Genomic DNA, 25,390 nt, shown 5'->3' with positions numbered 1-25,390 from the left:
AACAATTATTCGGTTGTTGCTATTTGAAGATTTGTATGAAATCTGCAAGTGTCAATTTGCAACATATATTTTCTTCCTGAACGTTTTGTCAGTAGCTGATCTATGTGTGTATTTGTAATCAACAAGATACATTTCTTATCGAGACAAATATGTATTCACTACGGCGACCTCATATCCGATGTGGTCTACCACGCGATAGCGATTGACACTACCAATTGGTAATTGACACAGCGAGCATTGCGTAAATATGTACATGGAGGGGGCGGGGCATGCTAAATTAATGACATTTCAAATAAATGTAATCATCGCAAGACAACGTCGCAACGGATAGAAAGGATAGAAAAATAAATAAACAACTACAGTTTGTCTGGTCATTGATTACAAAATAGTTGAACATCTCCCTGGTTGTTTTACTATTATATACGAGGAATTTGAAAGGTAAACACGCGAACCGATGGACATGTCACGATTACTTGATAAAACAAATAATTTTTAAAGGGGTCTGTTCACGTTTTGGTAAATTGACAGAATTATAAAACAATGTTTTAGATTCGCAAATTTTCGTTGTAGTTATGATATTGTGAGGAAACAGTTATACTGAACATTTACCATGCTCTAAAATATCCGTTTCATGCATCTTTTGACGATTTAAAAACATGAAAAGTATAAAGTGTTGCAACGCGAAACGATTTAATAATTTGGAGAGTTCTGTAGTTGTCGTTATATTTTGTGATACTATGAGGATTGCTTATATAAAAATGCTTACAAAAATGAAAAGCGCCTTTGAACGCACATCTCGAGTATGAAAAGGGCGCTATATAAATGTGGTATATAAAAAAATTCTAAAGTATAAAATACATAACTCATTATGAGCACGGATGGCCGAGTGTTCTAAGCAATCGACTTTTACTCCAGGGGTCTGTGGTTCGAGCCCAGTTGAGGGTTGCTTTTTCTTTCTTTAATTTTATTCTTTTTAATGGAGCTTTTAAGATCCAATGTTTACATTATCAATATAAAACATTTAACGACAAACTTAAATATCTGCCAAAATCTGTGAAAAGGTCCCTTTAACGTCATGATTTTCAAATATAAGTCGCAGGGCTTATGTAAGAATTGTGTACATGCTCTTCAATAGTGGTTTCATAATCTGACTCGTTTTTGCTGTTTGTTGTTGATCTATAATACATGCGGGATTAATCGCGCGCAGAACAATAATCTGTTGATTTAAGCGTTAGTCACAACAATGGATTAAAGATTATTTCTTATACGACTTCTAACAATTAATTACGGCATGATCATGATACATGACTCGTGGATTTAACTTATGACTTGGTGATGTGGTTCACAAACTGGAATGCAATTATTTGGCCTGGGTGCTTATTTTCATATTGTCACGTGCACATGTCCGCGTGTATATGAAGTGAAAACACCAAAAATAAACAACGGTTGCGATAGACACCTTTAAACTGTTAGATGCACATAATATCACTTAAACATTAGTTCATTTTTGTTGTTGCTGAATTTATATATGTCGTGCATTAATTTATGACATCAATCTTTACTTGTTATATCTAATTTAAATCTAAATTAGCATAAATTATATTGTTTCACATGTTTTTCATTAAATTAAACGCTTGCATTTATTCGGCTACTGCCGTTTGCATATTTTTGCTACTGACATTTGCCATTCCTAAACGTACTACTGACGTTTGCCATATTTGTTTTCACTCTTTAAACGTTTATTTAATATCTGGTCGATATTTTTGTTTGTTTATGCATAGACATATGTAATATATGTTCGTCCAGTGAAGCATAGACAGTTCTGTGATCGTTAATTTTCGAGAACACTGACTCTCTGTAATTTACTACTGACGTTTGCTTCGTAAATGGAAATTTGCGCCGAAGTGTTCTCGAAAACCAGAGCAACACACAAAACGCGTGATATACCGATCGAAAGCTATATGCATGCCATATTGCATGCACTAGGTCGTATGAAAGTCAGAGGATGATCAGCAACGATATTGGAAAACACCTACCTTGCGCGGCTGTTTGTTGTCATAAAATGACTACTGACGTTGACTTTTGTGGTCACGTGACAGTTTTTGTTCATTCACAGTGTAATATATTGGCCGATTATTTTAAATAAAATAGAGAAAGATACTGGTATAACCATTATCTATAATTGTGTGTTATAACCCCCAAATAACCATTATTTATGATGTTGTGTTATAACCCCCATATAACCATTATCTATGATTTTGTGTTGTAACCCCCAAATTTTTCATAGTTCATTTTATTCGCATTGGTTCCCTTTTTTTTACTGGCATCCGTGTGCAGTTTTCATTAATGGAACAGAACTGTGTAGGTTTTAAAAAATCTGCTTCATCTTGTAAGCGTAATTTCATATTTTTCTCAACTTCAAGGGGCGATGATTCTGAACTTATTCTTACGTTGCTCATTTACGATAGGGGTTGAGTACTCATTGATATGAAAACACTGTAAAAGTTGAAAAAAAATGAATGAAAACTGCAAATTGCATAAAGAAGCTGCATTTCACAATACTTTGAAATTCAGTAAAAGATCTTAATAGATTTATTGCTCCAATATTCATAATATTCAATAGGGTTCGAGTAATACTGATATAAAAACTCTTAACAAGTTTGGAAAGATACAGACGAAAGTTGTGAAATCTTTTAAACAAGTGAAAATTGTTTATTTTGTCAAATTTAATAGAAAAAAATCTGGACTTATTGTCCCGATGTTTCTCATTTTAAATGAGGTAAAAATGCTCATTGATATAAAGACACTGTAAGTTTGGAAAGAATCTTATGAAAAATGTTGACATAATCACCTAACCAAGCAGTTTTTCACTTTTATTTTTAAATTCAAAGAGACATAATTCTGGACTTATGGTCCGATATTGCTCATAGAGAGTTTGGGTTGGGTCCTCATTGATAAAAAACCTGTGCAAGTTTGGGAACAATCGGATGAAAATTTAGGACTTCGAACAAAGATTTCAAAATTTCTCAAATTCTAAGGAAGATAACTATGGACGTAATGGTCGGATAATGCTAAAGGGCCCATACCACCTGGATAGTAATACGTGTCGCGCTTCGCGCTCTATATGTGGTTCTTAAAAAAAAATCCGAGGAGTGCTTGACTCTAGGGAAACGGTTTGCCGGGACACAGCTCCTCCTTGATAAGCGGCTGCTTCCTTTATCGCAACTCATTGTTACAATCAATAATACGTGTCGCGCTTCGCGCTCTATATGTGGTAGGGATAGTACTTAGGGCCTATGATAGACAAGTATAAAAATACACGGATAATAGATGTGTTGTTTGCATTTATTTGTTAATATGAAAACACGTGTATTTTTTTATAAGATATTTAAGTGATGTAAGAAATTTTAATTAACGTTGTTACCACGCGGCATCCATTAATTTTAATAAAAATGTCCAATTGTAGTAAAATGAATTTTAAAATGTCTACATAAAATAAAGCTTCTTTATATTTATTAACCTGACTGAAAAAATTGTCAGCCGCCGAACTGTTCCGTTCGTGCCGGAACCCGAGATTGAACCGGGGCCTTTAGATGATTGTTGCGTAAACAACTTAAGTCTAACGCTCTCCCAACTGAGCTATTCTGGCTGACATCATTTATGTACTGCTATTTGGTGAAGTTGTGTATAGCGATCGTTATTATATGTCTATTAATAAACTAATACATTGTACGTTTTCGTACCACTACGCCTTCCAATAAACTTGCTTGCGCGATAGGTCGTCAAATATCGTACTACATCGGTTCTCCACTAAAAAAGCAAATAAGAAAAAACACAAAAAAATATATTTCGATTATGTTTTGTTTTTATACAAAACCAGAAAGTTTTGCGTATTTGCCCAGTCCCTGTGATCTTTCCCCTGTGATCAGTTGTGGATCAGTTATTAATTAAAACAATTAGCTTTGCATTATTGGCACAAATGCAGTACTTATTTACACTAATTTACACAAAAAATCACCACTATGCAAGATATTCTTAAAACAAAAATATAAACATTGATCCGTAAAATAACTTCTCCTCCCATAAGCGAAAAAAAATGCATTACATACTAGTCGCCGCTCTCCAGAGCGACGCCAATAATTACATAGCATTAAAACACACATAAAAACTTGAAAATGGCCATTCTATATAAGATTTATAAGAGGCTATGAAGAGTTAAATATTGCGTATTTTCCACATACTTGTTCTCTATATACATATTTACGTTAAAAAGTTAGATTAAAAGTTAGGTTGCCATTGCTAATCCATAATTAAAAACTGACATAAGATAAATTGACGTAAAATACTGACACTGCGAAAAGAGGCACTACACGTTTTATATAAAACTGTTTAAGATAGCAATTATCACCTCTGACCAGGTCGGACATTAACTCATTAGCAATGGTTACCAACGCTTAGATTAAAACTAACAGACACTATTAACAAAGACCATATTTACATAGCTTACAATTTAAAACCATATCAGTTAAAAATTATAACTATGTCAACCACACTGAACAGTGACTCCAGAATGATAGAGACATACTTAGCAGAACAGAAATCCAGTTCATACTTCTTCCCCAGGAATCAGTAACCCTACCCAGTTTCCCATAATAATCTGTGTGACTTAATACAGGATTGGGTCTCCTCATTCTGGGTGCACACCATTTAACAGTGCCCCAGATAATTATTTGGGAAATAGGGTTTTCACCCATTGATTTTGAAAAATAGGGTGATTTCATTCTTGAAATAGGGTGAAATGAGTTATAAAAATGCAAACCTTAAACTCATTGTTGCTTAACTTCTGTTGAAGCTGCACACCTGTCATACTTGTATTGATTCAATAAAACTGTTAACTTTAATACACTGATGTTTCATAACTTACATCTTTAATCCTTGAAACTGTCCATAAAATAAACTTTAAACTTTAAAAAACTCTGATGTTAACTGAGATCTTTGTTACTGTCAAACATATAAACTTGTTCTAGAAATTGTTTACTCAATCAAGGCACCCTTAGGCAGAACATCGTACTAGAAACTGAAAGTACAGATGCTTTGCAACTACATGCACAATGAGCGACGGATTAAGTCAGATTGAAAACGCATGTATGTCGTCGTAAATAATTTGGTCAGAGGCTTTATTTAAGCATGAAATCGAGTCCATTGAGCGTTTGAATAATTTTGACTGTTGTCCTGCTCCGTCATCCAGGCGCTTGTTGAATGTTGCGATAATAATTCTAAAGAGAAAATACAAAAAATTAGCAAAGCATTTACGATTGTATCGTACGCATCAAATTTGACGAATTTGCGTAAAAGTCAAATTGGTTGCGTTTTCAATACGCATGATATTGTATTTATTTGCATTTTTAAACATTTTAAAAGGGTGAAAGACGCAGATACGCAGCTTATCTGGGGCACTGATTTAAGGAGGTTATTTTGCACTACCTAGCATGTTGCAGTTGTGGATATAACAATGAAAAGGATAAAATACTTGTACTCCAAAATAGGTCTTATTACAGTGAGTTTTAAACCTATTTTAAGTAGATGTATTTTTTCCTTTCATGAAGAATAGAATAGCAGGTTTTGGCTGATAAGTACATAACATTCTCTGTAGTGATTATGTATTTCAATTTTTCACAATCTGACATGGCATGACTATCAGGATTTACAATTAAATTATCCATTAGCATTTTCCTTGCATCAACATACAACGGACAGTGAAAGAGTACATGTATTTCATCATCGATCTTATCTGTACAATGGAAACAAGTTCTATTACATAGCTCAATATTTTCAAACCGGCCAGTCTCTAACCTAAGCGGCGCTACACCACACCTAAACTTAGTTAAAGCACTTCTATAATTGAATGGTTTTTTACCGCTAATATATGTTTCAGTACCAAAATCTACTTTAAATAGTTTATTAGTTCTTAATTTATTTCTTCCTATGCCCCTTTGTCCAGATTCTCTATTAATTAAATTTTTCCATTCAACAGTTTCCTTCTCTAATAACTTAGATTCTATATCATTTATAACATGTTTACTATTACCTAATGGTGTATCTACATGTGGTGTCAGCTATGGTGGCCGTTATCGCCACGTCGAAAACGTGACAAGACAGAATAAGAAATACTCGAATAGTTCATATGGGTGCAAAGATTAATCGTTTTGGTGTGAAAGCGATACAATAGTTTTTTCGGGTCTGGTATGAACTATATATCAACGTTCGTTCTCAATCGAAGATATATCAATAAACTTGCGCAATTTGTGTTAATTATTTTTGCGGTTGCATAACTTTCAAGAAGGGTACCACACCAATCTATTTGCAAAGTGGCAACACTTAGATGCGTGGATTTGGTAGGATGGTACACCAAACTTGTATATATGGTGTATCATCATAAACAGTTCAATGGTATGTATAATATGACATATTTGATCATGTGCACCAATCTCTTGCACGAGTGTATGCGAGAGCATCGAACGACAACTCTGTGTGGGGATTGCACGTACACTTAAGTTATTGCCCTTTGTGCGTCCAAAACGTTTGCAACTGTTTCTGACGTATTGAAAATCAGTGCACAGTTCTGTAAAAAATAAATAGTTTTTTAATAAGGGCGACTGTAAAAAAAATGTCTACGCACAAAAAAATGATTGTAAAAATCATATAAATAAATTGAATCGACCCTCATCACGAGGTTTTTATAATGGATGAGGGGAGTTGATACGAGTTATCCTAGGAACCAGTCAAATCTCTTCTTGATGGGCGAGAGGTCCCTATTACCACCGCGAGTTTGTGCCAGTGACGCCGCGGAACAGCGGATGTCGCAGCCACGTGCTCGCCTCCGTGGCAACGTCGTTCCAGTCCCAGGCCGTGTCGAAGAGACCGTGATACATGTCGTTGAAAGGATTGGTAGGGTCCATGATATACGGAGGCCTCCTGTAATTTAGATGAAGAGTTTTATCATGTATAAAGAAATACATTTCGATAAATTCAAAGTTATGCTGCTATAAATATTTAATTGGTGAACAACACAACCGGAAAAATGAACACTATTACATAAATCGATGATCGCTATGTCAGCTATAATTCCAGACATAAATAAAAAAAGTGTCATATACATGTTTCTTTAAAGCAACATCAACATCATATCTTATTTAAGTCGGATAGTGTTTGATTTTAGTAAGATGGAACTTAGTTTGAACTGCTTAATTTAAGCACTATTGCATCGACATATTTTGTTTAAATTGACACTCTGAGTATCGAGACAGTGTGGGGTAATCTTAAGAACGCTACCCAATGGTAAATCTAACCTGAGAGATCCCGGTCGAATGGCGGAAACTACACAATTGAAATATAAAGAACTTTGATACTATGTTTTGTTCGCTTTTATTAATGACTATCACAAGAGTACCTTCGTTGTAAACATGTTTCTAGCTTGACTGAGGAGTATTTCATCTGCCTTGGAAATGTTGCCATGAACTGGCGATGGTTTACTAGTGACGTCAGCACGGCGTGTAGCGCGCGTACCATACTGAAGCTTGTGCTGGGACTTCCGGCATTGTTCCATGCATGCATCACTACCAGCTCCATGGCGAACGAGCTCGGCCACTTACAGTTTCTCACCGCCTGAAATAATGTTGATAATGCCACAATGTGTGCACACACCTGCTCATGCACTAGTCTTAAGTTCGAGTCTTACACAGTCTGTAATCAGTAGTCAGTTAATCAAAATGCAGGCTATTTCCATATGTTTTTATCTAATTATCACACACTTAAAATGTCTCCAATAAGAGCCGTTAATATAATAAATCAAACTGCTTTGGCATTGCATATTCGTCTTAATACACCTTCTTCACATATTCACTGTGATTATACTATTAGACCGTTGAATGAAAGGGTGCCACTATGTAAACGAAAATGACACTTCTTCTTCGTACACTCAGTTTAATTAAAATCTTAAAGGTACAACATTATTATGTATTATAAGGCAATAAGAAAATCACATGCCTTCATTTTCACATCTTCCCAGTATTTGACGATTCTTATCAAGTCCTTGACCTGCGTGGGCAGTGCCTGCATGACCTCCACCTGCAGAGGTCCCAATGTAACCGAGTATAAGTGCGTGTCTACATCTGGCCCTTGCATCTGGTCGAAAACGTGGTCCGGGACCATGCCTGTGAACACAAAATGTGTACAATGCGATTTGAACACCCATGCAATCAGAGTAATCTGAAAGTATGCAATACAATATTCCCAAAATCTTCGTTTTAACCCTTTCAAAATCAATCCGTGCGAGACCGGCGCTAAAATGACACATGAAACAAACTATTGAGGGAAACATACATTTTTTGTAGCAGCATTTACCCCAAAGGACTTAACAGCATTTATTACGGATAAACCATCGAATAAAAGAACAATGGTTGCTTTTTTAAAAGTTCGAAGGTGATCTTGGTATACCTCTATCGAGCAAGTCAATTCCGAGAAGGACGTCAACTGACTGCGAGAAGTTGCCATTTGTCAGCTTGACCTGTACGGAGTACTTTGTGACCTTCTCTAGCTGAGCCTCTCCGTATTTCGTCAGGTATGTTTTCAACTCCTGCAGCAAGTCCCTTGAATCCTGTGTGTATTTGCCCACGCTGTTGTACTCGGCCAGCATAAGGATCAAGTCGATATCGGATTTTCCGCGGACCGCTGTACCTTTGCCGAATGACCCCGACTGAAAATGTGTTTCTTGAATTTGTTAAATAATAATGATGCATATACCAGTTACCAGTATATAATTCTGTCTACTAGGCAAGGCTCATTTCGTATGCTCTGCGATGCGCACATTATACGCTGCACCACTCTGCGTTACTTTCGGTTGTGCTACATTACGGCATAACGCTGTTACGTATGCATGTTTCATAGAGCTTGCCTGCCTATACCACGGTAAACACGTCGCTATGAACGTGCGCCGTGAACCCTGCATTAATCTATCTAAATTGTTGAACACCATGCCACTTTCTGATTTGTATCACTACCCGATAATACAAAAAACAAGAGGCCCTGGTGACTTTAAGGTGACCTGAATAGTATTAGCGTTAAGCATGGGTTGTTAACGTATTTTGTGAAAAGAAACGGTTTGTTGATTTAGCAGATATGTAAATATATGCGTGTTTGTGTGTGCGTTCATGATTTTTAAAATAGACATGTGTTACCCATTGCGACAAAGCTTCATTTTGGATAAAAGCGATATGAAGACAGTTAATTAATAATGAGCATAATCAGCCAAAGAAAATTGAAGTACAATTTTCTACAAATTGTTGTCAAGCTTTGAGATCATGAGATAATCATTTCAGATTCTTTGGATTTTATAAGGGATGAAAGTTTCAACTTGTTTTTGCAAAAAAACGCTTTAAAGATACCAAAAACAACTGTATTTTGTCAATAGATTGAGTGTTCATGAAATAGGTTTTACATTATTAAATACAGTATGTTGAATTATTTTCATATATCAAAGTCGGTTGTAAGGAAGTAAATGAGTATGAGAATATCTAGTAGAAATCAACATTAATTTTCTTGTAAGGAAACAAACATCTGACACTTGATCTTTCTCATAGTTACAAATGTGTGCAGATATAGAAGTAATATGTCAAAAGATGCATTTAATGGCTATATTAGACCATGGTAAATGTTCAGTATTACTGTTTCCTCACATTTATCATAACTAAAACGAAAATTTGCGAATCTGAAACAACTTTTTTCAATTTTGTTAATTTAACAAAACGTAAAAAGGCCCCTTTAAAAGACGTGTTTAATTATTGTTGTTTATTACCATATTGTTCATATTTTGGACAAATTGTTTTAAACTTCCGAAACAAATTTCAGACTCACCTTGCAATGATATTTCCAATTGAAACAACAATAAAACCGGTTAAAATCACAAATCTTTGATAATCGTACACACACTACTTACTGACTGCAAACTGTATAAGCAGTCTAGCTTATCAATAGTGTCCATCTAACATCAAAACAATGGTTCTTGCTGTGAGTGTCTATTAATTTGGTCAAATTTCCAGGGAGCTGTAAGCCTGTTAAACAATCATCACATTGCTATTCGAGAAGTCATCAATCAATACTAGTGTATTGCAACAATGTAAGCAAAGGTATAACTGAGTTTTATTGAGAATATCATAAGTGAATGAAAGGTCAAATAAGATTCATACGTAACGAATGTTGTTGTTTCATCGTCATCAATGTGCACGAACATCCTCATTACAACTAGAGTTTTAACATTTAAAGTTTTAATATAGCCATATAAAGAAAACTGCCGCTCCCTATCGCGGCCATGTTTTGCAACGAACCGTAACCATTCTAAAACTCCGCCGTGCTATCATAAGAAAAAATATTTTGACCGAGTTCCATGACGATTGGACTATGCATGTGACCTCTAGAGTGTTAACAAGATTTTAATATAGCCATAGAAGGAAAACTGCCCCGCCGACTGGCGGCAATGTTTTTCAACGAACCGGAATACTTTTAGAACTCAGCTGAGACATCATTAAGAAAAATGTAATGACCAATTGTCATGAAGATTTTGCTATACATGTGGCTTCTAGATTATTACCAAGGTTTTTCTTTAATTTGACCTAGTGACCTAGTTTTTGATCTCACGTGACCCAATTTTCAAACTCCACCAAGATATCATTGGAACTCATCGTTGGACCAAGCTTAATGAAGATTAGACATTACATGTGGCCTCTAGAGTGTTAACAAGGCAAATGTTGTCGACGGACGACGCACGACGGACCAAAGGCGATATCAAAAGCTCACCATGAGCCTGGTGTACTCAGTTGAGCTAAAAATAAGTTGTCGATGTAATCATAGAAATATATAAAAAAATAAACAAAAATACTTTTATAACACGTCTCGGTCGAAGCCTTCCTGGAATGTTGTTCTGGAGAAAATGAATCAACCGATCAACCATCGCATTATTTCTCTGTAAAGTCTCCCTGTCCGGTTTCACGGTGTTGTCGATGAACACATTTAGTGTCCTCTCATCATTTATACTGTAGATGTCCATTTCAACTTGAACGAAGCAAAATTAGTCGCAAAATGTTCGTCACAATGAGAGATAACTTTCTGTTGGTATTGTATGATTTACAGAAAATACGATAGATTTCCCATTTTGTATGCTGTGGTTTTACAGAAAATCCGCAATATTTTCCAACTAGTCATGGTCTATATTTAGATTAGTTCACGAACGTTCTATTTTGGCTTCCCAGATGTTGCCACACCGTAATAATAGACTGATCCCGGTAAAGCACGAGTTTAGAAAACCCCACTAATCACCCCGGTACAAACAACGCTGATCCATTATATCAACCAATGATAGCTTCCTTTAAATAATAGAGGTTGATACGGTGTGTGATTTTGAAAGGATTATAAATGGGTCATGTTTATTTGTACCAGCAGATTAGTGGGGTTTTCCAAAAAGTTGCTTTTTCCGGGATACATATATTATAGTTAACTAGATAGAGATCGGGTTAAGATGACAAACGAACCATAAACCCGTTTGTAACACAAAACCATCCAACCATATGTAATTTGTGGCAAAGGTGTTTTCGGTGTAACTGATTAAGATCGCTTTTGACAGTGATTTCTTGCTATAATTTTGCATCTGCAAAAGTGAGTACACAACTCAAAATTCGACAATTTCAGATTGTACTTATGCAAACTTACAAAAATGCGTTAATGCATGACAAAAACATGATTGAATATCGTAGGCGAAATTAAAAGGAGTAGAGGCGGAAATAATGTACGCCTACCCTCCTACCAACATTTGCAAAGGTTTGACTTACTTAAATCACCATAATATTATTCATATTTTATATGTTATTTGTAAAATGAACATTCTGTTTAATTTGCTCTTTTTTTATATTACAACTTTTGTTGTAATTAAACATAATGGCGGGAAAATGTTTTCTTTATCAAATCACAAAACAACTTTTTTCAGAAAATGTATTCACGTATAGTTATTTAGTCTGTAAAATGTATTTAATTTGATATTTGCTTTCGTTTTCGGTTAACAACATTCCTCGAAAGAACTGACCACCGTCTTGTCACACATATGTTTTGCAAACATACACTGGGTGTAAATTTTGTTTACATTTTTCAGGAATTGATGACGAAAACATGCAGGATTCATTTGCATTCTTAATTTATGTTTGTTTTCTTGTTCCCAAAGGTCTTGTAAAGGTATTATCATGCACGAAGTAACGTTGTTCCTTTCCTATTTACAACTATGGTTTTCTTAATTTAATGTTTACATCTGATGCTAGTTTGGTATGCAAAGCTGAACATTCGTTATTATATGGTTTGTATTGTTTCTTTCTTACTTAAATTAATGAAAATTTAATACAATTATACATTTTTTATTTTCTTACTGCTTCATATACTTAACATACGATCATTATAGTTACAACACTAGGGATTTGAGCATTGTTGTTGACTATTTGGTTGACATGTTAATAAAAGATTTATTCAAAGCCTATGGTGTTATGTCATAATATTTTGTCATTTATATGACGATTACAATGTCATTTGATGTTCATATGTTTAAAATAGTATTTAATACATATCTCCTTATAGACATTGTTTATTATCAAAATATGAATTTTTGACAGCATTAGCATGATCACAATACTATGTCATTCTACTGTTTCATTGTTTTAATTATGTATTATGTGTAATGTTCTTTTTGGTGCATTTCTACTTGTTTGCAAACCTAATGATGGTCTAACTGTCCATGGACCAAGCTGAGCATGGTCTAATAATTGTTCTCGTCATATGACATAATTAACAAATAATCGACTATTGTTTGTAACACCTTGCTAATTCATTTTTAGGGTGGTAGGAATCACATGGTTGAAGTCAGCATTGTCTTTTTCTTAAATGTTTGTATAAATATGTGTTTTACAAATTTTAAAGAAACACCGTAAAACATATGTATTTAATAATGTTATTCGCCGCCAAAGGTGGAAAGATACACAATTGGCGTTGTTCGTCAGTGTGTCAGTCCGTCCGTCTGTCACAAAACATTTTAGGGCTATATCTCAGTAACTATATAAGATATCGACATGAATCTGCATAGGTGTATAGATATCAATGAGGAAAAGTGTCATGCACAAGAACCATAACCATACACTTTTTTAAAATATAGTTATTGCCCTTTATTATGTTGGTGCAACTGCTCAGGGCAATATCTCACATACCATGCCAGACTTCAACATATAATTTCGTGAATGCATTAAAAATTAAAGAGGAGAGGTGCCATGCTTAAGAACCATAACACTACACTTTCTTGAATAAGAGCAGTTGCCCTTTGTTGCTTTTGTATGAACTTTCAGGGCTATATCTCAGATACGATAAAATATTTCTACATGAAACTTCATGGGTGTGTAGAGATCAATGGGAAGAAGTGCCACGCAAAAGAACCATAACCCTACACATTCTTTACTTAGAGTCATCGACCTTTTTTATTTTTGTATGATGTAACTTTGAAGGCTTTATCTCAGATACACTACAATATTTCAACGTGAAACGTTGATGTATTGATATCATTGGGGAGAATTGCAATGCATAAAACAATTACCCTTCACTTAATTATTTGTTAATTTATATGTTAAGGGATTTGCACTCTTCCATAAACCAATTTATAAGGCGTTGATATAAATTAAATAAATGTGCTTACAGTAAAGTTGCTTTTTAGGTTATCAAAGATAATTTTTATATGAATAATTAAAATAAATCGCCAAAACACACAACTGGTCTTATTGAAGACTAATTAGACCTGGTTATAATACATTTCATAGATTCTTGAAAAGACTACATTGTATTTTTAATCTCCGTAACATACTTGTCCTCTTATGGTGTCAATGGTAAAAAACTAACTTTTGTTACACATTTTTCAATCGTTTGATACAACGTAGAGTAATTGCATAATTTACTTATATTAAGATGTTGTTTTTGTTGGAAATAAAAGAATGTTAATTATCTTTATGTGTGTATAGTGTTTATAACCCCAATATATGTGTTAGTATATTCCTGTAATGATAATCATATGTTTAACTTCCAACAGAATATTTATTCTGAAGCGGATAAGTCAAAATTTGCAACAGATTGGACCGTCGTTAACCCATATTTGCCTAGCGTCTAGAAAAAAGGCCTTGGCAAACATCGTAGACCCAGATGAGACGCCGCATAATGCGGCGTCTCATCAGGGTCTGCGCTGTTTGCTTACAGGAATTTCTGTAAGAAATATTCTAAATATAGAAATAAGTATACAAGACATCCCTAATTTTGTAAATAAGTTGATCCAATTTAGAAGGATGGGAGAGTCCACTAGGCTTAAATGGGTTAAGAAACTTTCGAGTTCTGAAACACAGGCACAGTATGCTTCTAATCTTAAACTTGTCTTAAAAAACACAACTTTGGTTTATTTCTGTTCATGTTACCATTTTTAATGTTCACAATTAAGAATCTTGTATTGTTGTTTATACGCGAGTCATATCTCACATGAACAAACCGATGGTGGAAAACCAGAAGGTACCAATTGCTTTATATAACTCAAGTCTGTTGAATCAAGTCAAACTTGGAAGTGACTAATCTTTTTGTTTTATATGGCTAAATAATGTGGTGTTTCATTGGGGTTCGTAAATCATATACGTGTATACTGGTAAATGAAGATAAAATTGATTACTATCTCAATTATATAGTTGTTTAAATGACAAATCTTGATGGATCGAGGAAAACACATCTTTGCATGTGGTTGCGATTGGGTATTAATGCGGGAAATATGTTTATAAACCTAAGAAGAATTTTGTTCTGAAAACAAATATAAGTAAATGTAAATTGATATACGTCACAAATAATGTAGCATCATGCATTAATTGACACATTCAATGATAATGGCACCACTCCATAAAACTTTGGACATATCGGCAAGTCGCCAGTAACATCTTGTGCACCGTGTTGGCAGTTTTGAATTCAAGCGACCGTGACATATGTGCCAGTGACGTTATCATATTTTTCGTATTGACATTGCGCGTTGTAAACAGTATGTTAATTTGAACAGACAGGCGCGAAAATTTGTTGAACTCGTAAACATGGATATAAAGTAATTACAGCATTCAGGTCTGATGTAATGTGACGTTACACATGCGTGGCATAACTTGAACAGGACCCTCGCAATACGCGATGTTATATTAACGCTTAAATCGTTGTTTTATCAATCGAACGATCATATTTTGGATGATACATTGTACTTAAAGCGTCCGTGATTTGAACAATTCCTGTCTATGGCTGACAGGTCACAAATTTCCCATCGAGTCATCACGGAGTACACGCTTAATCCATTTGGCGCTCTTGGACAACATACTGACGCTGTATAGACTACACTTGGAAAATTTTGAATATTCATACGAACCATATTGTTTTTCTAATTAATGTTATGTTTTCCTGGTTTAAAAAACCCACCGAGAATGATGAAATTGAAAGTAAATTGGAATTATATAGCGTTGTACTACACTTGGTGAGTTTTTGAGCGCAGCATTTTTCAAACTTAAATACCTCAGTTATGAGTAAATATTTTGATTTAAAATTGTACATGTGATCATTTGACCACAGTATGTGCAAGCAAACGATTAAATCATTCATCCGTGACGATCGGATGCTTCAGCAGGTGGGAAAGGTAGCCTGCAACATGCCGATTGCGCTGTTGCGCTTCTGAAATTTTATACGAGACATATTGATTTTTAAATTAATTTTATGTTTTCCTGCTGAATCAACCCAAAATGAAAAAAAATGACATACAATTAGAATCATACCGCGTTTCACCATTTTCACGTGCAAAACGACGAAGCCACACCAACCCCACGTGCACAAGCGCCCAATTGTTACGGATGAATGATTTATTGTTTTTGCATAGAATATAGTCAAATGATCACATGTAAAATTTGTAATCAAAATCTTAACTCATTACTGAAATATTCAAGTTTGAAAAGTGCTGCATTAGAAAAGTCTCCAAGTGTATACGCACTTAGGTTACCTGTACATCGTCATAAAACACGTTTCAATCACGACAATCTGAAATTATTATAAAGTATTCACAATAAATATATCTCCTTTGTAAATATTATCTGTAATAGTTATTTTTAGTCGTGCGATACAGCAATCAACCGGCTAGATGAACATATATTTCGTATTTAGACAGAGATCTATTTATTACGGCGACATCTTTTCCGATGTGGTCTACCGCAAGCTAACGATTGACGCTGCTATTTGGACATTGATAATACGAGCATTGCGTACATATCTTTATGTACATAGAAGACATATTGACTGAAAGAAAGATCAAAAACATGTTTTAAAGGGGCCTTTTCACATATTTTGGCATGTTTTGAAGTTTGTCATTAGATGCTTTATATTGATAAATGTAAACATTGGATCTAAAAGGCTTCAGTAAAAAATCAAGAATAAAATTTAAAAAAGAAAAAAAAGTAACCCTCCGCAGTGCTCGAACCACTGACCTCTGAAGTCCTGGAGTAAAAACCAATTAGACCGCTCGGCCTTCCTGCCAAGTATGTATGACTAACGTATTTTACACTTCACATAAGCAATCTTCGTAGTTTCACAAAATATAACGACAACAACAGAACTCTCCAAATTATTCAATCGTTTCGCGTTGAAACGCTTGATAACTTTCAGGTTTTTAATCGTCAAAAGATGCATATAATGGCTATATTAGAGCATGGTAAATTGGTCAATTTACAAAAACGTGAAAAGGCCCCTTTAAACGTGCGGCAATGTCGCAGCGGATTGAAAGTAAAGAACAGCACTCTAAATGACAGCTGAGTATAGCTATTTGAACACTTGCATAGCTGTTTTATTAGCAATCTGACAGGCAAACATGTGGACCGATGGACATGTCTCGACTACTTAATACGCACCGAATAAAAGCAATAATATCCAAAAAAAAGTCGCCGAGCTTATTTTAGTCTTGTGTTCATGCTGTTAACACTCTTTATTTTATGCTTTCCAGTGGTTTATAGATAAATATCAGTGAAATAAAACTGATATTTCACTGTTTTAAACAGTGAAAAATAACAGTGAAAAATATCGATATTTTTCACTGTTTTACTGCGAAATGACGATATTTTTTCGACGAAATTACGTCATAAATCCAGCGAAATTATCCAGTTAAACTCTTTTACAATGTAAATAGACGGTGAAAAAAGCATAAAATAAAAAGAAAATTTGTTGGATTCGATGGAATATCGATTTTTTCACTCGTGATCATAACAAATACATATTTTCACTCGTGGCTGCGACGCTCGTGAAAATATTGTTTTATATGATCACTCGTGAAATAAAATCGATATTTCATCGAATCCAACAAATATCCTCTATATATTCTGACTCTTTTTTTATCATGTGTTGTTTATCTATAATCTATTCGGGTTAATCGGGAGCAGAACGATAATCTGTTGTTTAAGCAAGAGTCCCAACCGTTAATTAAACGATTATTTCTTACATGGCTGATAACGATCAATTAAGGCATGATCATAAAACGTGGATAAGACTTGCAACTGGTTGATGTGGTTCACAAACTGGAATGCATTTGTTTGACATGGTTGCTTATGTGCCTAAGGTCAATTGCATGTGTCCGTGAAGGCAGGTGTGCCACGGGGCGCCGCATTTTATGTTATTCAGGGATCATCAGCCAAATAAGACATTGACAATCGCTTCACGTATCAATATCCGGCAAATTCGACGAATCAGCAGTTCTCGAGGTCCAATCCCATAGCAATTGTTTCGTCTGAAATTGATATTCACTAAAGACATTACCCATACATATTTGTATAACTTGAAACTATTGTGAATTCCGTCAAATAAAAAAATGCCAGGACAATTGATGTATGCATTTAATACATAGGCATTTTAGTTGAAATGTGAAACCGTGACTGATTTGCCCGCGATGACCTCGTTACTGTGGGCGGTGGTGTAAATGCGTTGTTCAAATTTAGTTTTTATCATCTTGGGCGACTCGAATGTATTTAATAGTTCCTTAACAACTCGTGTCTTATCAATGACGTAGCAACTTTCCAAATACGATCGACAAAATGATATCAAATAGCACATGACTTGCCCTATGATTACATGTATATACCGCACTCATCATTGCCATGATAGTGCGAACACTTTGGCACGTGGTGTCAGCTATGGTGACCGTTATCTGCCACGTCGTTTTTACTTCCTGACAAATTTGACAATCCATAAGGAGAAATACCAATGCGCATATATATCGTTTTGGTGTGGCAACGATACAATAAAAAGATAAAACAGAAGGGATGCAACGTATAACCTTTTTGTCGAGAGCCCGGTATGGTTAGTCCAGTTGGGTATTTTCGGGTGTGTTCGGGTATTTATATAAATTATACATCAGAATTCACTTTCAATCGAAGATCTGTCAATAAACGTTGAATATCTTTGCCTTCAATTTGTAATTGAAAATACTACATGTTTTCATGTTGGGCAACAAGCCTTAAAGGGGCCTTTTCACAGATTTTGGCATGTTTTAATGTTTGTCATTAAATGCTTTATATTGATAAATGTAAACATTGGATCTAAAAAGCTCCAGTAAAAAAATCAAGAATAAAATTAAAAAAAGTTAAAAAAAAGTAGCCCGCAGCAGGGCTCGAACCAGTGACCCCCGGAGTCCTGGAGTAAAAACCAATTAAACCGCTCGGCCATACTGACAAGTATATAGGAGAGACGTATGTTATACTTTATATATGTAATCTTCGTAGTTTCACAAAATTAAACGACAACAACAGAACTCCCCAAATTATTTAATCGTTTTGCGTTGCAACGCTTTATTATTTTCAGGTGTTTAAATCGTCAAAAGATGCATATAATGGCTATATTAGACCATGGTAAATGTTTAGTATTACTGTTTCCTCACACATAGCATAACTAAAACGAAAATCTGAAACAACTGTTTTCAATTTTGTCAATTTACCAAAACGTGAAGATATCCCTTTAAAGACAAGCATTTCAATTGGTTCATGAATGACAGCAGCGTTTTATGTATTGTATCTAACGCGTGTTATTATGTCCATATTAGTGCTTACTGGTTTATTACATTTTTTCATGTTCTACCTTAAATCATGTTTATCTTATTTCATAAAATTATAGAAGCTGTACAATTATATTTGTCATTATAAGTCATATCACAAAATGAAGCTTTTTTTAATTGGACAACCTCAAAATAAATCCGTCGTATGTACCACGTCAGCAATTGTGCGTGTGGTTGCTATAGAAAATTTATATGTCATTCAATCCTGGCCAAACTTGGTCTTATAACATCTTGTATATCATTGAGTATAAGCCATATTGGACCATGTGTACTTGAGTTATTTCCTATTTGCCTATTAGGCCGTATGCTACATTGTCTTTTCTTCCACAACCATTAGGAATATGTGGACCATGTTTGGTGTGTTTCTAAAAACGTGACATGTTTTTCGAGTATTTTACACGTTGGCTGCACAGCAGGTGTTGTTTATTTTGTCGGTTAGGTAATGTTTAATAGCCCTCTCCTCTCCGGCCAATATTGTCAGTTTTACGGATAGAATATTGATATCACATATACAGAAAATTATAGTGGAGGTAAAAATAAATTGGGGTCCAAGGCCAACTCGAAATATAAGTTCCCGAAATAGCATGTAACCGGATTCGAATTTTGCATTACGCTGACACCCACACTCAAAAGGTAATTGTTGTCAATAAACCACTGCGAGTTTGTACCAGTGACGCCGCGGAACAACGGAAGTCGCAGCCACTTACTCGCCTCCGTCAAAATCAAATCAAATCAAATCAATATTTATTTATTGTCGGTATAGTATACAAACATTATAACATAAGCTATGAATAGCTTTTGACCGACAGATTACAAACATAACAATATAACAAATAAGCATATGAACACAAAGTTAAGAAATTACATGGACATGCAAATTATAAGTTAATTTATAAAAGCACGTTGTAGAATCACAGTGAGAAGCATACATAAAAGAAATATTCTAAAAATACTTAAAGGGGGTAATAAATTAGCTTATTTAAGAGCTGTGTTAAAGCTGCTGATCTTGACCCTTGACCCAGTGTCTAAAAACTGCCATAAAAGGAGAGAGGGTAAAAAACTGACATAGAAAAAAAGACACAAAAGTGCGACACTTAAAATAGGTTTAAAGAACTTATCACCTCAAATCAGATTTGAAGGGAACTGATCTGCAGCTTTCACACCATAAAAACAACATCACATCATACTTGTCACAAGGAGGCAACATAGTTTGTAAACATATAGCCAAGTATACGCAATAAGGATAATGCCATGCAAAGCAAAAGCAGATTTCACACCATAAAGAAACAACATCACATCATACATGTCACAAAGAGGCAACATAGTTTGACATATATAGAAAATTATACGCAATAAGGAATAATGCCATGCAAAAACAAAAGGATTTTGAACTAATGACATAACTCATGCTATGACTAGCAACTGCAGGAGTGTAAGCAAAATAAATACATAATAAATACAATGTACATGCACGACATGGATCACAAGAAGTTCAGGACTAGAAAGAGACAACAGAGATTTATTGGCAAAAAGTACATGAGCAACTCTCCCCGTCCCATGACCCAATCAGACTTTTAAAGCGGTCGTAGTTAACCTCCTCTCTCAGATGTTGAGGGAGGGAGTTCCAGAGTTTAGGTGCATAGGAACGAAAAGAGTTGCTGCCATAACTAGTAGTTCTTACCTGTGGTATGGTAGCTACATTTTTATACCTAAAATTGAAAGAATGGGATTTAAGAGTAACTAAGTCATGTAGATAAGTTGGTCCTTGTTTATGAATAATTTTATGAATTTCTAGTGTCATTCTTCTTAGTTTTAAATTAGGTAATTTAGATTTAGTTAAGAGAGTTTCATAATCTGAATTGTAGTCATCATATATAAACCTTAATGCTCTTTCCTGAATTTTCTCAAGTTTTTTAGTAAATACTTCCCCACAGAAATGCCAAGTAAGTGGGCAGTAGTTGAAATTTGAAAGAATGAAAGAGTAATATACATTTAATTTTCCTAGTTTACATAGATTTTTTCCTATTCTTTTAAGTACGTTCAGCTGCCTTGATGCCTTCTTACAGATACTGGATATGTGTTTATCAAATTTAAGTTTAAAGTCAAAAGTGACCCCCAAAAGTTTCACAGATTCATCACATGGGATTGTACTGCCATTCAAATTAAAGTTAATATTTTGATCTTTTGTCTTTTTACCAATGGCAATTGCCTGAAAATTGTCAGGATTGGCTTGCATGTGGTTGTCCGAGAACCAGTTTATAAGTGATTGACTATCAGACTCCAAAGATTCAATAGCATTATATATATTTGCATCACTGCAGGATAAAGTGTTGTCGTCTGCATAATTATAAAGGTCACATTTATGTACATAATCAAAAATATCATTAATAAAAATGTTGAACATGTCCGAGCCTAAAATAGAGCCTTGGGGCACCCCTTTATAAATATCTTTGAAAGAACTCATGTTGGATCCAAGTTTGACACACTGTTTCCTATTTGACAAGTAGTTAGAGAGAAGAAGTAGGGCTTGGTCAGATACCCCATAACATCCAAGTTTCATGCTAAGAAGGTCATGGGGGAGGCAGTCGAACGCTTTCGATAAATCCATAAGAATAGTTGCCACATATTTATTTTCGTCTAGAGTTTTTTTCCAGTCCTCAGTTATCTTAAGAAGAGTGCTTTGACAGCCGTAACCTGGCCTAAAGGCTGAAAGAAAAGTATTAAAGTGATTGTTGAAGAAGTCAGTAAGCTGAGTATTAATTGATCTTTCAAAAATTTTGGACACAATGGGCAATATACTAACGGGTCTATAATTACCTTTATCAAGAGTACTGTTTTTCTTGTGGACCGGGACTACCTGGGCTATTTTTAAGCTATCAGGGAAAGTTGACGACTGAAAACTCAAATTAACCATATCTGTGATATGTTCTATTACTGAGGGTTCAGACATTTTAAGGAGCTTAGCAGATATGCCGTCATGACCTGTTGCATTTTTGGATGATAATTTATCAATGTGTTTACAAATGAAGGACTGATCTACAGGTGTAAAGTTTAGCTTTTTGTCATACTTTAAATTCTTACGTATGGAGTGCAAACTAGGATGGTTTTCGTTAATTGGAATAGAACCTGCCCCAATGTCCTTTGCGACATGTACAAAAAGGTCATTGAAAATATCACAAACCTCGGACTGGTCACTTATAAGATTATCGTTTTCACATAATAAAGTATCCTTTTTTACAATTGTTCCTTTGTTTGTTAAAAATGGTTTAACTGTAGGCCAAAAAGATTTATTTTTACATCCTCCAACACATCTTTCTATAAAATATTTATTTGCTTTGTGGAAACGTTGTCCCAGCTCCAGGTCATTCCCCATGTCCAGCCGTGGTATAAGTCGTTGGAGGGGTTCGTTGGGTCCATGATATACGGAGGACTCCTGTAATTTGTATGAATGGTTTTATGAAGTAATACGTTTCAATATAAATGCAATTTTCTGCTGCTATTTATTTTTAAAACGGCTTAATGAACATTAATCGTTGATCAAGTACCACTGTAAGAGATCTCTATTTCAGCACCGATACCAGACAAAAATAGTAAGCGCTGTATACATTTTCACTATAACCAACATCAAGATCATATTATCATTAAGCAATGATTATTTCGTAGCAAAATGTAAGCTCATTAACAGTAATAAAAGTTTAGTGGAAGCAATAGAGGCCGATTTGTAATCGGGCAAATGTAGGTGGAATTTCGGCATAACATCGAGCCATCTTGTTCAGCCGATCTCATCAGATGTAGAAAAGAAAATACGGACTCTATTTCGATCCGATATATAACCTTAGCTAGACCAAATTCCATCAGTCTGTCGCTTTTGCATGTCGAGAATATATAAAAAAGTATGCAAATTTCATAGCGATGCTATATTTTTTGCAACATCCGAACGTGTTCAAGTTGGTATTTTAGAGAATTTTACATGCATGTTTTAGTTGTTAATGCAAGTACCAGTATGTGCCCATTTTGCGTTATTAAATGGTATGTGCAGTTGGTTGTGTTGTTGAACGATTGGTAATGGTTTAATATTCCACACCCTCTAAAAACTGCATAGCCGCCTGCTTACTTTTGGGAAATAAATTTGTAAATTATTTAAGTAAATGTTATTCAATATGTACATATTTTTATGAGTAAGTTATAGTGATAGTGGCGTTAATTTTGACGTTTTGAGATACGTCGAAAATTATTTATATTGCTCTATCTTAGTGGAGCTCGATTGGTCATTGTCGGCTCGAGTACAACTTAAATGTACCCCGGGTACTCTTTTCTATATTTAAATGTACCCCGTGTATGGAAAATATACTGAAACGTACCCGGGAATTCTTATGCTAAATTAGTCGTTGTCGGCTAATCTTTTCGAATTAATCATGTTCATATTTATATCAATATTCTGTGATATTGTTATTATTATTCTTTATATTGTCGAAACTCCTTCTTAAAAAATCATGTTGAGAGATTTTTTTCAAAGAGAATTTTGTTTTGTATTCGTTAGCGCGATTTACGACATCGGATTTTGGGGATGGGTGGGTCGATGGGGGCGGAATTAAGCTCGGGTACAGTCTAAATTGGCCTGTTACGTGTTAGCATATCTTCCGTACCCGGGGTACATTTAAGTATACTAATTACCCGATCCGACAATGACCAATCCGGCCGTAAGCGATACATACACAATTTGTTATTATAATAATACCATTTGTATAATGCTTTATATAACTTCGAGGATTAGTTTGATATTAGAATAATACTTTTAATATTTATTCAATTTATTAGCGTCTTTTTAGTACATATCTTGCGTATTTGAATGCAACAAAAATGTTTTAAAAAAGGACTTCAATGGTACTTTTCCATTCCAATCGATTTTTGCCTTTGTATAAGTATTTTCGGGCCTCAGTATAATTATGTCCAAATAGATATTTTCAACAATCATAATAACACTTCTTTGAAACAAAAAATAAACACAAAAGTTTAGTCCGTGGTGATAATAATAAATAAAAAACAGGATACATATAATATATGAGCATATTACAATTTGATTAAGTTTTCAAGTACAGCTTAACTTATGCAAAGCATGGGTTTGAATCAACGAATATCACAATATAATGGTAAAAAACTTGTTCTCCATATGAATATCATATTACGCTTTAATTGCAGTCATTGGCATTTCCAGCATCAACAACATAAATTTGGATATATGGTATGATCTACATGTATACAAAATGTATATGGGTTTCTTGCAATAATGTTGCATTGTTTTTCGTATAAGTGAGTAGGCAAATTGTAATTTAAAGATTATCGGAATCTAGTTTAACTTCGGTCTAGCGATTATGTATGCGATTTAACATTCAGAAGAGGTCCCAGTATTAAGTGGAGTCCCTCAGGATTCGGTGTTAGGACCTCTATTGTTCCTAATCTTCATCAATGACCTACCTGAGGGGCTGCTGTCAAGAGTTCGCCTCTTCGCCGACGACTGCATTCTATACCGCCAGATCAAACTGACCTTGATTGTCAGCTTCTCCAAGCGGACCTGGATGCACTAGCCAGATGAGAAGGCACCTGGGGTATGGACTTCCACCCACAGAAGTGCAGTGTTCTTCGAGTAACAAGGGCTACATCCAACCTTATACAGTCTGAATATATACTGAAAGGCATCAAACTATCCATCGACAAAACAACTAAATACCTAGGTGTGGATCTTGACTCAGAATTGTCTTGGAGGCATCTCTATGACGGAGTTACCAATAAAGCAAAAATAGCATGCTTGGTTTCCTGCGTCGGAATCTCCGAAACACCTCTCAATAAACCAAGACAAATGCTTACATCTCATTAGTTTGATCCAACGTGGAGTACTGCTGCACAGTATGGAGTCCACACTATGAAACTCACAAGTATTAATTAGGTCGAGATGGTACAACGTCGTGCAGCGCGCTTTATTACCAACAGATTCCATAATACAATTAAAGCAGTGTTGATGGTATGTTGGAAGAGCTCAACTTAGAAACACTCGAATCACGCCACACAAAACATCAACTGACAATGCTCTACCGCATAGTAAACAAGTTGGTGGACTTTGATGCCAACAAGTACCTGACACCACGAAAAAAGATGCCTAGACACCCGCACGGATCG

At 35.0% G+C, this 25,390-nt stretch overlaps 2 protein-coding genes and 1 non-coding gene across 3 annotated transcripts in view; all 3 read right to left on the bottom strand.

The window, feature by feature from the left end:
- The window catches only part of LOC127880130 (pyroglutamyl-peptidase 1-like), a 483,820-nt gene that overhangs the window by 263,871 nt on the left and 194,559 nt on the right, over window positions 1–25,390 (bottom strand). The window lies entirely within an intron of this gene.
- On the bottom strand, window positions 3,561–3,649 carry Trnal-uaa (transfer RNA leucine (anticodon UAA)). Its single transcript is given in 2 exon segments — window positions 3,561–3,595; window positions 3,613–3,649. It is a non-coding gene; the product is annotated as a tRNA-Leu (tRNA).
- LOC127880120 (2'-5'-oligoadenylate synthase 3-like) lies at window positions 4,181–11,301 on the bottom strand. Its single transcript, XM_052427354.1, has 5 exons — window positions 10,934–11,301; window positions 8,497–8,755; window positions 8,047–8,213; window positions 7,451–7,665; window positions 4,181–6,975 (listed from the first exon to the last, which is right to left on the bottom strand). The coding sequence occupies exons 1-5, from the start codon at window positions 11,099–11,101 to the stop codon at window positions 6,816–6,818; spliced, it is 969 nt and encodes a 322-aa protein (XP_052283314.1). The 5' UTR covers window positions 11,102–11,301; the 3' UTR covers window positions 4,181–6,815.

The sequence above is a fragment of the Dreissena polymorpha genome, chromosome 4 (genome assembly GCF_020536995.1).
Source record: "Dreissena polymorpha isolate Duluth1 chromosome 4, UMN_Dpol_1.0, whole genome shotgun sequence".
Lineage (NCBI taxonomy): Eukaryota > Metazoa > Mollusca > Bivalvia > Myida > Dreissenidae > Dreissena > Dreissena polymorpha.
This window is presented reverse-complemented; position numbering and strand designations above follow the sequence as displayed.